General features: G+C 42.3%; 1 protein-coding gene across 1 annotated transcript in view; it reads left to right on the plus strand.

Moving 5' to 3' along the window:
- The first annotated feature begins 6925 nt into the window (after positions 1-6925).
- Positions 6926-18299, plus strand: part of SEC63 (SEC63 homolog, protein translocation regulator) — an 85981-nt gene continuing 74607 nt past the window's right edge. Inside the window, exon 1 of the mRNA XM_039467516.2 lies at positions 6926-7263. Within this exon, the coding sequence (XP_039323450.1) occupies positions 7140-7263 (124 nt within the window). The 5' untranslated portion in view covers positions 6926-7139. The remainder of the gene's footprint in view (positions 7264-18299) is intronic.

Consider the following 18299-nt stretch of genomic DNA (forward strand, 5'->3'; position numbering starts at 1 on the left):
GCTTCTGTGGCTCCACCGCGGTGCGCGTTCCCAGTGCAGGCTGGTGGGAGTTTTGCCAGGGACCCCCTCCCACCTGGCTGTCTCAACAGGCAAGTGTGATCTATCTTGATTCACAATATGAATATATCCCATGGGGCCTGGCACCTGAGGTATGTAGGTCGTGGAGGAGAAGCTGTTTGAAATGTACTGAGTCAGAAACTATGAAAATTCTTCCACTTATCACATACTAAAATTATAAGCTAAGGATTTGGTTCTCTTGATTGAGCTTTAGTCAAATAGAAACGTACTCAATATGTCAGAGGCATTCGAACCAAAGCGACTCCATCTTGAATAGGGGCTAAGTAAAATGAGGCTGAGACCCGCTGGGCTGCATTCCCAGGAGATTAGGCATTCTTAGTCATGGGATGAGGTAGGTTGACACAAGGTGCAGGTCACGAAGACTCGGATGATAAAACGGGAGCAGTAAAGAAACCTGCCAAACCCACCCAAACCAAGACCGCAATGAAAGTGACCTCTGGTTGTCCTCCCTGCTCATTATTTGCTAATTATAATATATTAGCATGCTAAAAGACACTCCCACCTGTGCCATGACCACTTACAAATGCAATGGCAATGTTAGGAAGTTACCCTATATGGTCTAAAAAGGGAAGGAACCCTCAGTTCTAGGAACTCCCCACCCCAATCCTGGAAGACTCAGGAATAATCCACCCTTTGTTTAGCATATAATCAGGAAACAACCATAAGTATACTCAGTCAAGCAGTCCATGCCACTACTCTACGGAGTGGCTGTTTTTTTCACCCCAGTCCCTGCTGGCGAGGCCATTCTTTCATTTCTTTATGTCTTTAATAAACTCGCTTTCATTTTACTCTGTGGAATTGCCTTGAATTCTTTCTTCAAAGAGGTCTAAGAACTCTGTCTTGGGATCTGGATTGGGACCCCTTTCAGATAATATGCAGTGTAGACAATAACAAATGTCTCATATTTTAAAAAACAGAAAATCATGCAAACTAGAATTTATAAGAATTCTGTTTGTAGAAGACAAACTTTGATAGCAGTTAGAATATATTAGAAATAAATATTAACTTCTTTTCTCTCTCCCTCAAATATAACTTTTGTATATAATTTTAAAATCATAATTTATATAGTTTTTCCTTTCATACCTAGTCCCACAGATACATTCTTTTCCTTAATAGGAGACCTCTAATTTTACAAGCTTTAAGACCCACAGAATTTGTTTTTCAACAAAATGATTGACACAAGATAATTGTTATCTTCCCTGAAGCTTGTTTTAATCTTTACTGAGAGTTTTCTTTCTTCTTACTCAAATATATACCATTGAAATTTCCCAGAGTTAATTCTTGCATTTATTTATGACCACTCTCCCAAGTTACATTTTCATCTGGGTGGGAAATTTCAGTAAGTGCCATTTTATACCTTAATGTGTAGTGTCAATTATTTTTTCATTAAGCCCTTTACATATGCAGGTGTCTTAGTCTGTTTGTGCTGCTATACCAAAATACTGGACGCTGAGTAATTTATAAAGAACCAAAATTTATTTCTCATAGTTCTGGACGCTGGAAAGTTCAAGATCAAGGCATTGGCAGGTTCTGTGTCTAGTGACAGGCATGGACTCTGATTCCAAGATGCTGCCTCGTTGCTGCATCTTCCAGAGGGGAGAACTGCTGTAGCTTCATGGCTGAAGGCAGAAGGGCAAGACAGCCAAACACTGAACACTTCATGAAGTTTCTTATAAGGACTTTAATCCCATTTATGAGGGAGGAGCCTCATGGCCTAATCACCTCTTTTTTTTTTTTTTTTTTTTTTTGAGACGGAGTTTCGCTCTTGTTACCCAGGCTGGAGTGCAATGGCGCGATCTCAGCTCACCGCAACCTCCGCCTCCTGGGCTCAGGCAATTCTCCTGCCTCAGCCTCCTGAGTAGCTGGGATTACAGGCACGTGCCACCATGCCCAGCTAATTTTTTTGTATTTTTAGTAGAGACGGGGTTTCACCATGTTGACCAGGATGGTCTCGATCTCTCGACCTTGTGATCCACCCGCCTCGGCCTCCCAAAGTGCTGGGATTACAGGCTTGAGCCACCGCGCCCGGCTAATCACCTCTTAAAGACCCCACTTTTTTTTTTTTTTTTTTTTAGATGGAGTCTTGCTCTGTCACCCAGCCTGGAGTGCAGTGGCGTGATCTTGGCTCACTGCAACCTCGGCCTCCTGGGTTCAAGCAATTCTCCTGCCTCAGCCTCTCAAGTAGCTGGGACTACATGCGTGCACCACCACGTCTGGCTAATCTTTGTGTTTTTAGTAGAGACCCGGGTTTCACCATATTGGTCAGGCTGGTTTCGAACTCCTGACCTCGTGATCTGCCCACCTTGGCCTCCCAAAGTGCTGGGATTATGGGCATGAGCCACCGCGCCCGGCCGGCCCCACCTTTTAATACTATGACATTGGCAATTAAATTTCTGCATCTGAATTTTGGAGAGAACACATTCAAACTATAGCAGTTGGTAATGCATAAAATTAATTCATAAAGGATGACCTGAGTTTGTTGATGCACTTTTGACAACTGGCTTTAGTGTAATAAATTCTCAGCTTTATAATCACAAAAGCAGGGATAGAAAAAGAACAATAGGTTAGCCACAGTTTGTGCCTACAATCTCAGCACTTTGGGAGGCTGAGGCGGGAGAATGGCTTGAGTACAGGAATTCAAGACCAGCCTGGGCAACATAGCGAGGCGATGTCTCAAAACAAAACCAAACCCATAGAAAACAAAAAACAAAACAAACAACTTCCCCCTGCCACAATATTAACAAGTCCAACATACTCATAAAAAGAGAGAGGTCAAAACACAAGCCTGCTTCCAATACCAAAGGAAAACCACAGCCCTCAATTCCTCTTTTAGATTGTTTTCATGGCTGACCTTGAACTAGTGTTGCTGTTTTTCCTACTCATACCTCTCTTTACATTCTCCCCAGATATGAGACTGTGGTTTTGTTGGGTCTGAAGGGCCTTCATGGGTCAGGAAATGAAAGCATTGCAATGATTTAATACCTTTTATCTAGTCAAAGTTCCAACATGTAGGTCATGATTTGAAATTTCAATTGGAATAATGTTTTGGAAGATTTTTGTAAATCATAAGTGTTGTACAAACATGACTTTGTTGACGTTCCTGTTGTTATAAAGCAGGATTGGTTACTTTGTATCAGAAGAGATTTAGCCTCTTAATGAAAAAATCTTGGGTTTAATATTAAAGATAACATTAAAACTCGAGTTTAACCTTAAAGATAATTTTCTAGGCTTTGGCAGCAACGGTTATGATCTACTGTAGTATGGGGGAAGGCAAGAGACTGGAAATAACTGCATGTCCTTATTTAATCATGTTTTGGTTCCTTCCAGTTTCTTTGCAGCTAACTCCACCAGCAGATAATTAAATAATGTTGATTATGGCTACACAAATGTACTTTAGTATGTATAAATTTAAGTTAAAAACAGTAGTATAAAGATGACTGCCCAGGAGTGGTGGCTCATGCCTGTAATCACAACACTTTGGAAGGCTGAGGTGGGCAGATTACTTGAGGTCAGGAGTTCAATACTAGCCTGAACAACATGGTGAAATGTTGTATCTACTAAAAATACAAAAAATTAATTGGGCATGGTGGCAGGTACCTGTAATCCCAGCTATTCAGGAGGCTGAGACAGGAAAATTGTGTAAACCTGGAGGCTTTGCAGTGAGCTGAGATTGAACCATTACACTCCAGACTGTGAGACAGAGCAAGACTTCATCTCAAAAAAAAAAATTAATAATAATAATAATAATGACTGGGTATGGTGGTGCATGCTTGTAGTCCCAGCTGCTTGGGAGGCTGAGGTGGGAAAATTGCTTGAATTGGGAGGTGGAGGTTGCAGTGAGCCAAGATTGCACCACCCCAGGCTGGGCTACAGAGGGATACTCTGTCTCAAAAAAAAAAAAAAAAAAAAATATATATATATATATATACAAAGAAGGAAAGAGTCACGCTAAGGAAAAAGCAAAGTATAAGAAGGAACCCCAAAATAATAGTCAGGCTTTCTACATTTGAGGGAAAATGTCTATCTAGCAATTAAAACAAAATTGATTGGCCAGGCGCGGTGGCTCAAGCCTGTAATCCCAGCACTTTGGGAGGCCGAGGCGGGTGGATCACAAGGTCGAGAGATCGAGACCAACCTGGTCAACATGGTGAAACCCCGTCTCTACTAAAAATACAAAAAAAATTAACTGGGCATGGTGGCGCGTGCCTATAATCCCAGCTACTCAGGAGGCTGAGGCAGGAGAATTGCCTGAACCCAGGAGGCGGAGGTTGCGGTGAGCCGAGATCGCGCCATTGCACTCCAGCCTGGGTAACGAGCGAAACTCCATCTCAAAAAAACAAAAACAAAAACAAAAACAAAAACAAAAACAAAATTGATTAAAATAGTTAATTACAGACATATCGAGTTAATACTAAGATGCCCAGTGCCTTTTTTTTTTTTTTTTTTTAGACATGGTCTCGCTGTGCCACCCATGCTAGAATGCAGTGGCACAATCTTGGCTCATTGCAACCTTCACCTCCTGGGTTGAAGTGATTCTCCTGCTGCAGCCTCCCAAGTAGCTGGGACTACAGGTACCTGTCACCACGCCCAGCTAATTTTTGTTTTTAAGTAGAGACTGGGTTTTGCCATGTTGGCCAGGCTGGTCTTGAACTCTTGGCCTTAAGTGATCTGCCTGCTTGTAGTCCCAGCTACTCGGGAGGCTGAGGCATGAGAATTACTCGAACCCAGAGGCAGAGGCTGCAGTGAGCCAAGAACATGCCACTGCACTTTAGCCTGAGCGACAGAACTAGATCGTCTCAAAAAAAAAAAAAAAAAATCAGTGTGAATCAGAAATTTCGATGGAATTAATTAAAGGTATGATTTAGATTTGCTTTGGAGAATGTTTGAGAGGTCTGAGGTTGTCTGTGTTCAGTAATACTAAGTTCTAGGTAAACAAAATGTATACTTTTGAAAATAGAGGATACATTTTCAAATATTGAACATACTTTGGTTAAAAAAATCCCGTTTTAGATTGGTCAGGGTTTTTTCAAATTGCTCTTTCAGTTTGGTTCAAGGCACTCTTAGGCATGACCCCAAAGCTGCAGTGAAAATATTCCTGCAGAAAGAAAGAAGGGAAGTATTATTCATCAATAACTTATATTGCTGCAAGTTTACAAAACTGATGTATTACCTTTACACAAATGCTGAGTAAAACATAATAGAAGTAATAAAAAAAAGTTCAGCATTATTAAAATCCAGGAAGACTTAATAATATATTCAACGAACAAAAGGAACTTCAGGATCCTGCTCACTTTAGCTGAGAGGAGTCTGTGACTAATTTTCTGCAAGGCAAATTGTTCACTCTGGGTATATCAGCTTTGGGTGATCACAATGCTATGTTGATTTCATAGTCCAATCTTCCCTTCATTTCTTGGTTTTATTTTTTCACCTATAATATAGTTTGGAAACTTTGTGCAGAAAAAAAGGGAGGGGGAAATGCATGGAAATGAATTTCAGAAATTTTCTTTCAAAGTGACCAGATAGGAAATTTGAGGGGAAGAGAGAATACATATGAACACAGTCTATTATGCAAGAAAGTATTCCTGATTACGATAGATACCAGTTTTGAAGACATGAAATAAAAGACAATGAGCAACCCCAGATTTTTTCTCCAACAATGGAAGGAATAATAAAATGCATTTAGTTAACAGAGTATAAAGTATTAAAATGTCTTTGAAACATAGTGTAATATTTAGTATTTGCATATCACATACTTTCTCCTTTGAAAAGCATTTTCACAATCAGTCCTTCTAATGTCTACAACTAGGTAGGCTATCCTTTTGACCCGAGGAGGGGCAATGGACTCTGGGACAGACCCCAGCCACAGCTGCCGCTGGACCGTGGGGCCGTTCCAACATCTGGGCACAATCCCAGTACCCAGCTCAGCTGACACCAGCCTCTAGGGTCCCACAGCCAGGGGAGGGAGGGGCTCCGGAGAGCGACAGCTCCCTCCACCGTCCAGCCTGAAACGCAGGTTCTTGTTCACTGCCTGCGGGAAGAATGCCAACCACTGCAGGAAATGTTAAGGTCCTGGGAGATGCAGGGTCAAGGGCACACTGGCTTTGTGGCGTCAAAATGATGTGGGTCACTCTGAGCCTCAATTTTCTCATTTGTAGAGCGGACACATTTTGCTTTATTCCATGGGGTTTACTGACGATTAAATGACACAAAGCAATAAAGGTCTCAGCCTACCGCCTGAGTTGGTGGCTATAATTAGCAGCTCTGGAATGAGTAGGGCGCCATCTGTAAGGGCTTGGGGAAATCCTCATCTGCAAAATGGGCACAGCGTAGATTCCAATCTTTTAATAGTAAACACTGCTTTGCAAACACAACTACAACCCACGTCTCCCCACCCCCTATTCTAAATGACACTTGTTTCCAAAATATGGGGGCTGGAGGAGCGGATCCAAAACCCAGCGAAGCACGTTCAACTAGGGCAATTAATCGAGTGGGCAGGACAGCTAGGATAGGGATGGAAGAGAGGAGGAGGCAAGCAAGTCAGCTCTTCTCTGAATAGTTGGGACCGCAGTCACAGCCAGGAGACCTGTCCGCGGCCGCTGCTACGCCGGGAAGCCTTCGCTGGGATCCTACAGGCCGACGCCCGGAATCCGGCTTGGGGCGCGGGGAAACTGAGCGGTGGAGGAAGGCGGCGGGGCCAGGGGCGGGGCCATAGGGGAGGAGTTAGGGGCGTGGCTCTGGGTTGGGGGCGGGGCTAAGGGCGAGACCTCTCGGAGTTCCACCGTTGCGCTCGCCACGTCTCCCTTAGCGAGCGTGTGGGGGACAGGCAGGGGGAGGGAAAACGGAGCGGGGCGAGAACTATCTCTTCTCGCGAGAGCTGGCGACGGCAGCGGCGGTGGCGGCGGTAGCGGCGTGTAGGGGAGAGTAGCGTGGGGGCAAGGAGGGGAGGCGGCGGCGGCCGCGGCGTCCAAGCTACGCCACTCGGGCCGGGGCGTTGGGAGCGGGAGTGCAGAGCGTGGTCGTGGCGGCGGCGGTGAGAAGAGCGAGGAGGAGGAGGGGGTGCCATGGCCGGGCAGCAGTTCCAGTACGATGACAGTGGGAACACCTTCTTCTACTTCCTCACCTCCTTCGTGGGGCTCATCGTGATCCCGGCCACATACTACCTCTGGCCCCGAGACCAGAATGCCGGTGAGTCCCGCCAGCCGCTGCCCGCCGACCAGCGCAGGCCCAGCCAGCACCCCCGGGCCCTGCGGCGCCCGCCCGCCCGGCCCAGCCCGCGGCGTCCGGGGTGACACGGACGGCGCAGCCCGGCCTGTGTCCGGCGTCCGCCACTGGCGGGGTCAGGGACCCCGGCGTTTCCCTCGGCGCTTCTCCACCTCCCTTTATTGTCCTCAGGAGTTTCGCTCGCTCCGTCTTCTCCATTGTTCTGGACGCTCCTTGCAACCTCCTCCTGCCTCTTTGTCTTCTCTGCCTCTGCTTTTATTGGGGATTTTTCTTTATGGAGGGCGCGGGATGGGATGGGGAGGATGGGGACTTGGGAGGTGAGCAGAGAGTTGGCCAAGGAAGAGACCGAACGTGCGGGCACAACTCTCAGTCCCTCCAGTTCGCGGCCCTACTCCCCTGACTCCCGTTTTCCTGTTGCAGCTGCTCCCACAGATGTTTTAGGGCATCTCTGAGCCGGGTGGCATGCTTAGGACTCCAGCTGAGCTCTCCACCGCCCACCCCCGTCACTTCCTCCCGTTGCTTTTTCATTTGTTCACTCACTGTGGGGGTTGGAAGCAATGCCGTTATTCCTCTTAGCAAAAATAGGCTTTTTTTTTTTTTTTTTCTATTTCCCTTTCTTCGGAGTTTCCTGTTTGTGACGGAAAAAGTGCAAGTATGAAGGATTAAGTCTCGTTTAATTAATCTTTTAGGGAATTTTGAGGTAGTGGTTCCATTTCCTTTTGGTTCTCAATCTTTTCACATTAAACAACATCGAATTAAAGCACAGAATAACAGATTCTCTTCATATTTCAGTTTAAGTTTGGGTAATGTTTGCATCCATTTGTTGCACTCTGCTAGGACATATGGCAGATGATATTCTTAAAGCTGATGTAACTGCGAGGGCCTAATGGGTTATTTATGGTAGTGTTAACAGTAAGGAGTAGGTTTTGAGTATTAACAACTTAGGGAAAGCTTTCTGTTTCACAAGAGCTGTGATAGCTTGCTTAAATATCTTCTCTTACATTGGGTGTGCTGGAGGTCTAGTTGTCCATGTTATATACTCTGGGGCAGTTGTTAATAGTGAAGCGTTGAATCAGCTCAAAACTTGTTATACTTCCAGACAGATTCAATGCCCTATTAACATTCGTTTTTTTTACCCTCTGCTTCATGTGGTCTGCAGGAAAGTAACATTCTTCAGTTGGAATAGAACTAGAATAAATTTAGGATAAATAGTAACAAAAGATTCCATTATTCTGTACATTTGACTGTAAGTTTAAAAATCGATTAGATGCAAAAATCTGTCCAAAGTTACCAGTCTTAATAGTTTTGTTACTCAATGGGTAGTTTATGAAATTTGGATTTTTGGACTGTGGTACCTTATTTCCTAAGTGCGTTTAAATTGTGTAGGTTCTTCCTCGATGTTGAAAAAGGAAACAAAAAAATTGGGTAGGTTCTTTAGGCAGTGGTTGTATATAAGTGAAGTCTTAATACTGTAATGGCTTTTCTTTTCTGTAAAACCTAGGCCATTCTTCTGGTTGTTGTATTTCAAGTTAAAAGGGTCCACTTTCAGTAGTTTATTTTCATCTAACAACCATTATGTGTGCGATTGGTAGTGTAGAAGACAAAAGGGTATTGGGAGAGGGTAGGTACTTTTGGCTAGAATGTGTTTTGATCAGGCAGAACAAAGGTATAAAAAAAGTGTTCTGCCCTGATTTCAGAAATTAGCCATCATTTTTAAACCTACATTGGATTTTTGAAGTTTTTTTTTTTTTTTTTTTTAAACAGGGAGAGCCTCATTATTTGTCCAGGCTGGTCTTGAATTCAATTCAAGTCATCCTCCTACTTCAGCCTCCCAAGTAGCTGGGCTTATAGACTTGAACCACCATGTCAGGATGGATTTTTGAAACTTGAAAGTCATATTTTCATGGTGGGTTTTATAAAATTCACCTGGTTTCATAGACGAATCATACTATTTATTTTTTGAGACAGAGTCTCACTCTGTTGCCCAGGGTGGAGTGCAATGGGTCGATCTTGACTCACTGCAGCCTCTACCTCCTGGGTTCAAGTAATTCTGCCCCAGTCTCCCAAATAATTGGGATGACAGGCGTGAGCCACTATGCCTGGCTTATTTTCATATTTTCAGTAGAGATGGGGTTTCACCACGTTGACCAGGCTGGTCTTGAACTCCTGACATCAAGTGATCTGCCTGCCTTGGCCTCCCAAAGTGCTGGGACTACAGGTGTGAGCTGCTGCACCCTGCCAACAAGTCATACTTGACCTCCTTCAGGACATAAGTGTTTTTGAAACAGTGGTGGTAGTTTAGGTGGAGGGAATTAATACTATTTGTAAATTGTGGACTTGAGGTTTTATTTAATCCTCTGAAAAACGCAGTGAGGTAGGTTCTATTATTATCTCCATTTACAGATAAAGAAACTGGGGGTAGAGTATGTAAGTAATTTTCCTGTGTGGTTGAGTTTGGGTTAGAACATTAGTCGCTTAGCTTCAGAGCTCTGTGTGATTTCTATACTGCTAGATAGAAAGGTGAACTATGGGTGTTGATTTGCCCGTTTTACATCTGGCTCTCTGCTTCAGGCTTGCCTTAGTGAATACACATATATTGATGTATTTGGTCTAAAAATCGTGTTAAGAAAATTAAGATGAACACTTAAATGCTATTCTAATGATTATGAAAATTGTTGGGCACCACTTGGGCCTTTTTCATGGATTTATCCTAATAACGTGAGTAGTTTCCATAGAATTACAGTTGTATTAAAAGGATGTTTTCATCATAGTGACTTTTTTCTGCAGCCCAGTTGCAGTTTCTTGAATCTCAAAGAGAAATCTTGAACTACTGCTTCATTCAAAGCTCTGAAAAGGAAGTTTTTTCAGAAGTTTGCTGCAAAATAATTTGCTGACTTGTACTGACAGGAGGCTACTTAATAATCTTTATCTCACTTAGAAAAGTTATGTTTTGTTCTTGGAATATTAATTTGTTTGGTAATCGGTGCTGTTTTAGACCCTACAGGGTCTATTTGAGTATAAACACTGGGTTATCTTTCTAAAATCCAAAAAATTCTGAAGCGCATTTATTCTCAAGGATTTAAATAAAAGATGTGGACCCGTAGTACTATTTTGGGGAAACACAACAGCTTATTTATTTATTTATTTATTGAGATGGAGTCTCTCTCTGTCGCCCAGGCTGAAGTACAGCACTATCTCTGCTCACTGCAGCCTCCGCCTTCCGTGTTCAAATGATTAGCTGGGATAACAGGCCTGTGCCACCATGCCTGGCTTATTTTTGTATTTTTATTAGAGATGGGGTTTCACCATGTTTGCCAGACTGATCTTGAACTCCTGACCTCAATTGATCCACCTGCCTCGGCCTCCCAAAGTTTTGGGATTACAGGCGTGAGCCATTTTGCCCTAGCTACAGCAGCATATTTTAATGCTTGTTTCTGAAGCTTAATTTATTTAGTTTTCCTGTAAAACAATTAAGTAGCCAAATACAAAAGTATAGACTTGCATTTGAATTTCAGAGTTCTGACAGTATTTTCAGAGACAGCATGTGCATGAAACCATGAAAAGGTTTTCTCCAGCAGTTATGCAACCTTAAAGTTCAGTTTAAGTAATTTTTTTTTTGAGATGAAATCTCGTGCTCTTGCCCAGGCTCAAGTGCAATGGGATGATCTTGGCTCAATGCAACCTCCACCTCCTGGGTTCAAGTGGTTCTCCTGCCTCAATCTCCCAAGTAGCTGGGATTACAGGTACCCACCACTACACCTAGCTAATTTTTGTATTTTTAGTAGAGACAGGGTTTCACCAGGTTGGCCAGGCTGGTCTCAAACTCCTGACCTCAAGTGATCCACCCACCTCGAACTCCCAAAATGCTGGGATTATAGGCATGAGCTACTGTGCCCAGCCCAGTTTAAGTAATCTTTATTTAGGGTTTTTTTTTTTTTTCCTGCAACACATTTAGGACTTTAAATTTTAAGGTTGACAGTTGTTTCAGTATGGCTCTTTGGAATCAGTGGGCTCTGGAATGCATCAGAAAGCATAACACCATTTCACAGCTTGTAAAGTCTACAGTTTGAAAAATGGAAATAGTTTATTTATTGGCATATTTGACATGTTAATTGAACATACCTGTTATCTAAAACATTATTAATGGAATCCCTTTGCCTTGATTTTTGCCTAACCTGTTTAGCTAAGCATACTTATAATTAATACTCTTTTTAGTAGTTAAAGGGTTCTATCTGTCTTATTCTCTTGGTTTGCAAATTGGCTGAATAAAATGAATACTTTTTCAGACAATTAAGGACAACATCTCTGTATGAGATGATAATGTGTAGGGCTTAGATTTTCTTGGCACGGTGGTTCTTTTTTTTTTTGAGACGGAGTTTCGCTCTTGTTATCCAGGCTGGAGTGCAATGGTGCGATCTCGGCTCACCGCAACCTCCGCCTCCTGGGTTCAGGCAATTCTCCTGCCTTAGCCTCCTGAGTAGCTGGGATTACAGGCACGCGCCACCATGCCCAGCTAATTTTTTTTGTATTTTTAGTAGAGACGGGGTTTCACCATGTTGACCAGGATGGTCTCGATCTCTCGACCTCGTGATCCACCCATCTCGGCCTCCCAAAGTGCTGGGATTACAGGCTTGAGCCACCGCGCCTGGCTGGCACAGTGGTTCTTAACCTCGGCTATACATTAGAGTCACCTCGGAAACTTTTTAGATAGAACACTTGTACCCATCCCCAGATACTCTGATTTATTTGGTCTGGAGTGGGTGCTTTGTATTGGTATTTTTAAAAGATCCCTGTATGATTCTAAATTGTAGCTATGTTTGAGAAGTGCTGCTTAGAGGAGAGCTTTCTTAGTAATGGTCTTTTGCTGTAGTTGTCATTTTGGGAAGTAGTGTATTTGTTTTGGTATGTGCTCTTTGCTAACAACAAAAATCCAAAAAACTAATGTGTTAGCCTTTTTGTTTTATATAGCTAAGAAGCACTTACAGGACAGTATTGTAAGTTCTGGTAGTTAAAAGCCAGATATTTTTGTCAAAACTTTAATAATACAAGTTCACAGTCATCATAGCTGTTTCTTTTTCTTTTTTTTTTTTTTTTGAGACAGAGTTTCACTCTTGTTACCCAGGCTGGAGTGCGATCTCGGCTCACCACAACCTCCGTCTCCTGGGTTCAAGCAATTCTCCTGCCTCAGCCTCCTGAGTAGCTGGGACTACAGGCGCGCGCCACCATGCCCAGCTAATTTTTGTGTTTTTAGTAGAGATAGGGTTTCACCATGTTGACCAGGATGGTCTTGATCTCTTGACCTCGTGATCCACCCGTCTCGGCCTCCCAAAGTGCTGGGATTACAGGCCTGAGCGACTGCACCCGGCTTCATAGTTGTTTCTTAATGGCTTCCAGAATATTTACCATTTTGCTGTGATTGAAGCCTTATGTAATTTGGATATCGTTAACATTTTGAAATAATTGTACATAATTACCTTAGCACTACTCATCTTTGGTATTGCCAGCAATACTGTGCTGTTACTTTTTGTGTGCACTGCCCACTTTGTGCGTTCTTGGTAACTGTTAATGTTTGTCTTGCCTAGTGCTTTTAAAATGACAAGTGTTCTTAATATTTATGTGGAATTTCAATCCAACCATTATTCTTAAGTGCATAATTTTTTTTACTACTTTTTTGATTTACAATAGAAGAGTTATCACTTTAAACATTATATATCATTAGGCTTTCACTGGTATATTTGACAACAGAAAATAACTGATTGCCTGCAATTATTAGAATTTCAAATAATCAAAAGCATGTTTTTATTCTTTCCTTAGGTTGATTATAGATCTTTTGAATTGAGATAAAATGTATCATTTAAAAAAAGTTTTTGTTTGTTTTGACTTCTTCATCTCACTTTTGGGACTTGATCTTCCCTTTTCAAAACTTAATTAACCTTACTCTGACCTTACTTTTTAAAATTGCCTGGTTTTGAAACCTGGCTCTGCTGCTTACAGTGATTTTAGGCAAGTTATTTAACTTCTGTGTGTTTCAGTGTACTCATCTTTATTGGTTACTGATTTAACTTCTTTGTATTTCAGTACACTCATCTGTATTGGTTATACTCATCTGTTATGGTCAGAGAAGATACTTTGTATAGTATCTGTCTTTTAAAATATACTGAGACTTAATTTGTGGCTTAACATATAGTCTCCTGCAAAATGTCCCATGGGCACTTGAGAACAGTGTGTGTGCTGCTGCTGTTGGGTAGTTACGTATGTCTATTAGATCTAGTTGGTTTGTATTTCCTTTTCTTCTGTTTGGTTGCCTATCCATTATTGGGGGTGGAGGGTGTATTGAAGTCTTTTTACTTTTCTTTTTCTTTTTTTTTTTTTGAGACAGTCTCCCTCTGTTGCCAGGTGCCAGGCTGGAGTACAGTGGCACGATCTTGGCTCACTGCAATCTCCACCTCCCGGGTTCAAGTGATTCTTTTGCTTCAGCCTCCCGAGTAGCTGGGACTACAGGCATGTGCCACCACGCCCAGCTAATTTTTGTATTTTAGTAGAGATTGGGGTTTCACTATGTTGGCCAGGATGGTTTCGATCTGTTGACCTCATGATCTGCCTGCCTCGGCTTCCCAAAGTGCTGGGATATACAGGCCTGAGCCACCGTGCCTGGCCTGAAGTCTTAAACTGTTATTGTAGCAGTCTGTTTCTCTATTCAGTTCTGTTTGTTTTTGCATTATATATTTTGATGGTCATTAGATAACATAAATGTTTATAAATGTTATATCTTCTTGCTGTATTGAAACTCTTACTAATATGTAATGTCTTTTATCTCTTGTAATCTTTTCTGTTTTAAAGTCCATCTCATCTAATGTTAGTGTAGTCACCACCCTGCTATCTTTTGGTTACTATTTGCATGGAATATTTTTTTTTCCATCTTTCACCTTCAGTCTGTTTGTGTCTTTGGATCTCAAGTGAGTCTCTTATAGGTGCACATAGTTGGATCAGGTGCTTTTAATCCATTCTGCCAGTCTTTTGATTGTAACATTTAACCATTTACATTTAGAGTAATTACTATTAAGGAAGGAGGGCCAAGTGCAATGTCTCATTCCTGTAATCCCTGCACTTTGGGAGGCTGAGGTGGGAGGATCACTTGAGTCCAGGAGTGTGAACCAGCATGGGCAACATAATCAGACCTTGTTCCTACAAACAATTAAAAAAAAAAATTAGGCATGGTGGTATGCATCTTTAGTCCTAGCTACTTAGGAGGTTGAGGCAGGAGGATCACTTGAGCCCAGGAGGTCGAGGCTGCAGTGAGCTATGATCATGTCACTGCACTTCAACCTGGTTGACAGAACAAGACCCTGTCACACACATAAAAGAAAAAGGACTTCTGTCATTTTGCTGTTTGTTTTCTATAGGTATATAGCCTTTTGTTTCTTATTTCCTGTATTACTATTTTTTTTTTTAAATTTAGCTGATTTTTTTTTTTTAGTGAAATGTTTACATTTCTTTACATTTTCTTTCTTTCTTTTTCTTTTATTTTGTTTTTAAATAGAGACTGGGTTTTGCCATGTTGCTCAGGCTTCTCTCAAACTCCTGGGCTCAAGCGATCTGCGTCTTGGCCTCTCAAAGTGCTGGGATTACATGCACGAGCCACCGCTCACACCTCATTTTCTTTTGAGTATATTCTGTAGTTACTTTTTGTGTGTTTACCATAGGGGTTCCATTAAACATCCTAAATATTGTAATTTCAATTTATACCAGTTTAACTTTGACATATGGAAACTCGGCTCTTTTATAGCTCTATCTCCACATCTTTCAGTGTTTAATTTCACATACTTATACATTGTGTGCCCCAAGGCATAAACTAATCATTCATTTAAATGCATTTATTATTAGAAAACAAAATGTGCATGTAGGGGCCAAGGAAAACTTCCCTTTTGCCCTCTAAGATTTGCTGCAAAATCAACTCAGACAGGGCAGATTAATTGGAGTAAAGGCAGGCCGGGCGCGGTGGCTCAAGCCTGTAATCCCAGCACTTTGGGAGGCCGACACGGGTGGATCACAAGGTCAAGAGATCGAGACCATCCTGGTCAACATGGTGAAACCCCGTCTCTACTAAAAATACAAAAAATTAGCTGGGCATGGTGGAGCGTGCCTGTAATCCCAGCTACTCAGGAGGCTGAGGCAGGAGAATCACCTGAACCCAGGAGGTGGAGGTTGCGGTGAGCCGAGATCGCGCCATGGCACTCCAGCCTGGGTAACAAGAGTGAAACTCCGTCTCAAAAAAAAAAAAAAAAAAAAATTGGAGTAAAGGCATACAAATGAATTTAATGTGTACATGGGGTAAACCAAAAGGTAATTCCTTACACCCCAATGTGGTTCAGAAGCTTATATACCATCCTGCTGAAACACGTATGGGAAGGGGGAGAAGAGGAATTCTGTTGCTAGGATTGCTAGGAGAATGGATCAGGAAACAGAGATTAACTTGTACATTATGTTGTGAAAGAGTCTGTTTAGCTGTGGTTACCTTCTTGATTACAGGAGGAAAAGAAAAGCAGTTGTTCCTTTTGGTGGGTCTGGATTTTAGGCAAATGAAGGCTTTGGGGTATGGTGGGGCGCATCAGGAGGGCAGAGAGAAAACTTAGAGAGACCTTGAGGCTTCTTCAGTTCAGCATGTCAAAATGCCGTATTTTAGGTATCACTGAGCCCCAACATGGAGGTACAAACCAAGGAACCAAAATTGACCAAAAGCCTTCATAATTTACCCCTCCAAGCCTTTCCCTGAAAGTTGCAAGCCTTCAGTAGACTCCAGAGTTACAAAATAGTTATGTAAGATAGATGCTGCCAATGAATTGTCTAGATAGGGAGATAGATTCCTGGTGTTTCTCCTGGAATCCTCTGTAACTTAGACATAGCCCCTTCATGAAGAAGTAAAACCCACTTCCCCTTTCAGTCTGAGATCGATAACCATGGTCTTTCTCATCTAGACTCAGCTCTGCTGCTGTTCAGTGAATGTTTGCTAGCCTGAAGGTGGGTAGGGTGAATGAGCTAGATTAACATATTATCTCATTATATTTATGAGAAAACTGAGTTCTAGAGGAGCTTTCCTAAAGTCATATAGCTACCAGATTGTGTGTTGGACTCAACTCTGTCATATGCCAAAGCATCTCTTGTTAGCCAGTACTCCCTGCTGCCTCCTGTAATTAAATAAGTATAACACATTATGATGTGTGTTAAAAGGGCTGCTAGTGGAAAGTGCTGTGAGAGCACATAGGAAGGAGTAAATGATTAGATTTTAGGATTTGGGCAAGTGTTTCATGAGATAGGTCTTAAAAGGTAAGTGGGATAAGGGCATTATGCAAAAGTATGGAGGTGTTTGGTAAATGGCAAAGATTTGAATGTGATTGGCTCTTGTGACCAAGTCAGCTACTTTAAGAGGGTTATGCTTTATCCTTTAAGTTATGTGGTAAGCAGTGGAGGTTTTAAAGTATGGTAATAAAACATGGCCAGTTTGGCTTGGAGCATTGTGTGGAGAATGGTTTGGTGGGTGGAGGGGGAGGCTGGTGATGGCTGGGTGGGAAACTAGATAGGGAGGGTGTGTCCATTTCAGAGGCTTGTTCCAGTGACAGATTAGGATGTAGTAGAATAGTCAGATTAGAAAGAGAATTCTAAGAAAGCTTGCACTGTTTATTGAATGTAAGTACCGAGGAGAGAATGACAGTGGTGTGCAGACTTGGAATTTTCACTCGTTTCCACCATTACTTATTTCTTGTCATTTTAAAAGCTGTTTGGTGATTGGCCCAATGATCAATTTGGATTAAATGCAGGGAAAAGAATGGAGATGAAATTTTTCTTTTTTTTGAGACTGGGTCTCAAATTGTTACCCAGTTTGGAGTGCAGTGACACCATCACTACTCACTGCAGCCTCAGTCTCCTGGACTGAGTCATCCTCCTGCCTCAGCCTCCTGAGTAGCTAGAACTACACGTGCACACCAGCACTCTCTGTAGAGTTGTAATTACAATAGGATGGGTTATCTCAGTCTCTGGTTGAGTGGTTTGTTTTTTTTGTGTGTGTTTTTCTGTTTTTTGGGTTTTTTTTTTTTTTTTTTTTTTTTTTTTTGACAGTAACCTCTTGTCCGATAGTGTTTTTGTTTTTTGTTTTGTCTTTTTTTTGAGACAGGGTCTCACTCTGTCACCCACACTGGAGTGTAGTTGCACGATCTCAGCTCCCTGCAACCTCTGTCTCCAGACTCAAGCGATCCTTCTGCCTTAGCCTCCAAGTAGCTGGGACTACAGGCACACTGTCATGCTCATCTGATTTTTGTAGAGACAAGGTTTCACTATGTCACCAAGGCTGTGTTTTTTAACATTAGAAAAAACAAGCTTGTATCAGCTTTGTATTCAAAGGGATATGTCTTAAAGTTCATGTTCAGAGCTTATAGTCGATTTTCTTTTTTTTAAGATGGGGTTTCACCATGATGGCCAGGCTGGTCTTGAACTCCTGACCTCAGGTGATCGACCCACCTCAGCCTCCCAAAGTGCTAGGAGTGCTAGGATTACGTGTGAGCCACCACGTCCGGCTTTTTTTTTTCTGAGACAGAGCCTTGCCTGGGCTGGAGTGCAGTGGCATGATCTTGGCTCACTGCAACCTCTGCTTCCCGGATTCAAGTGATTCTCCTGCCTTAGCCTCCCAGGTAGCTGAGATTACAGTTGTCCACCACCACGCCTGGCTAATTTTTGTATTTTTAGTAGAGATAGGATTTTGCCACATTGGCCAGGCTGATCATCTCCTGACCTCAGGTGATGCACCTGTCTCAGCCTCTCATTGTGTAGAGCTTATAGTTTTCTAAGGCTCTTGAAGGAATATTAGATCTGAGAAAAGTTTAAATTGTTTTAAAAAGTCATTCCCTCTTTGTTCTATCCTGACAGAGGGGTGTATCAGACATGCAGCATATACATACTTAAGTCCTACGCAGAGGAAAGCAGTTGGGAACTTGACAGTAGGAATTATA

Source organism: Saimiri boliviensis, chromosome 4, assembly GCF_048565385.1.
Source record: "Saimiri boliviensis isolate mSaiBol1 chromosome 4, mSaiBol1.pri, whole genome shotgun sequence".
NCBI lineage: Eukaryota > Metazoa > Chordata > Mammalia > Primates > Cebidae > Saimiri > Saimiri boliviensis.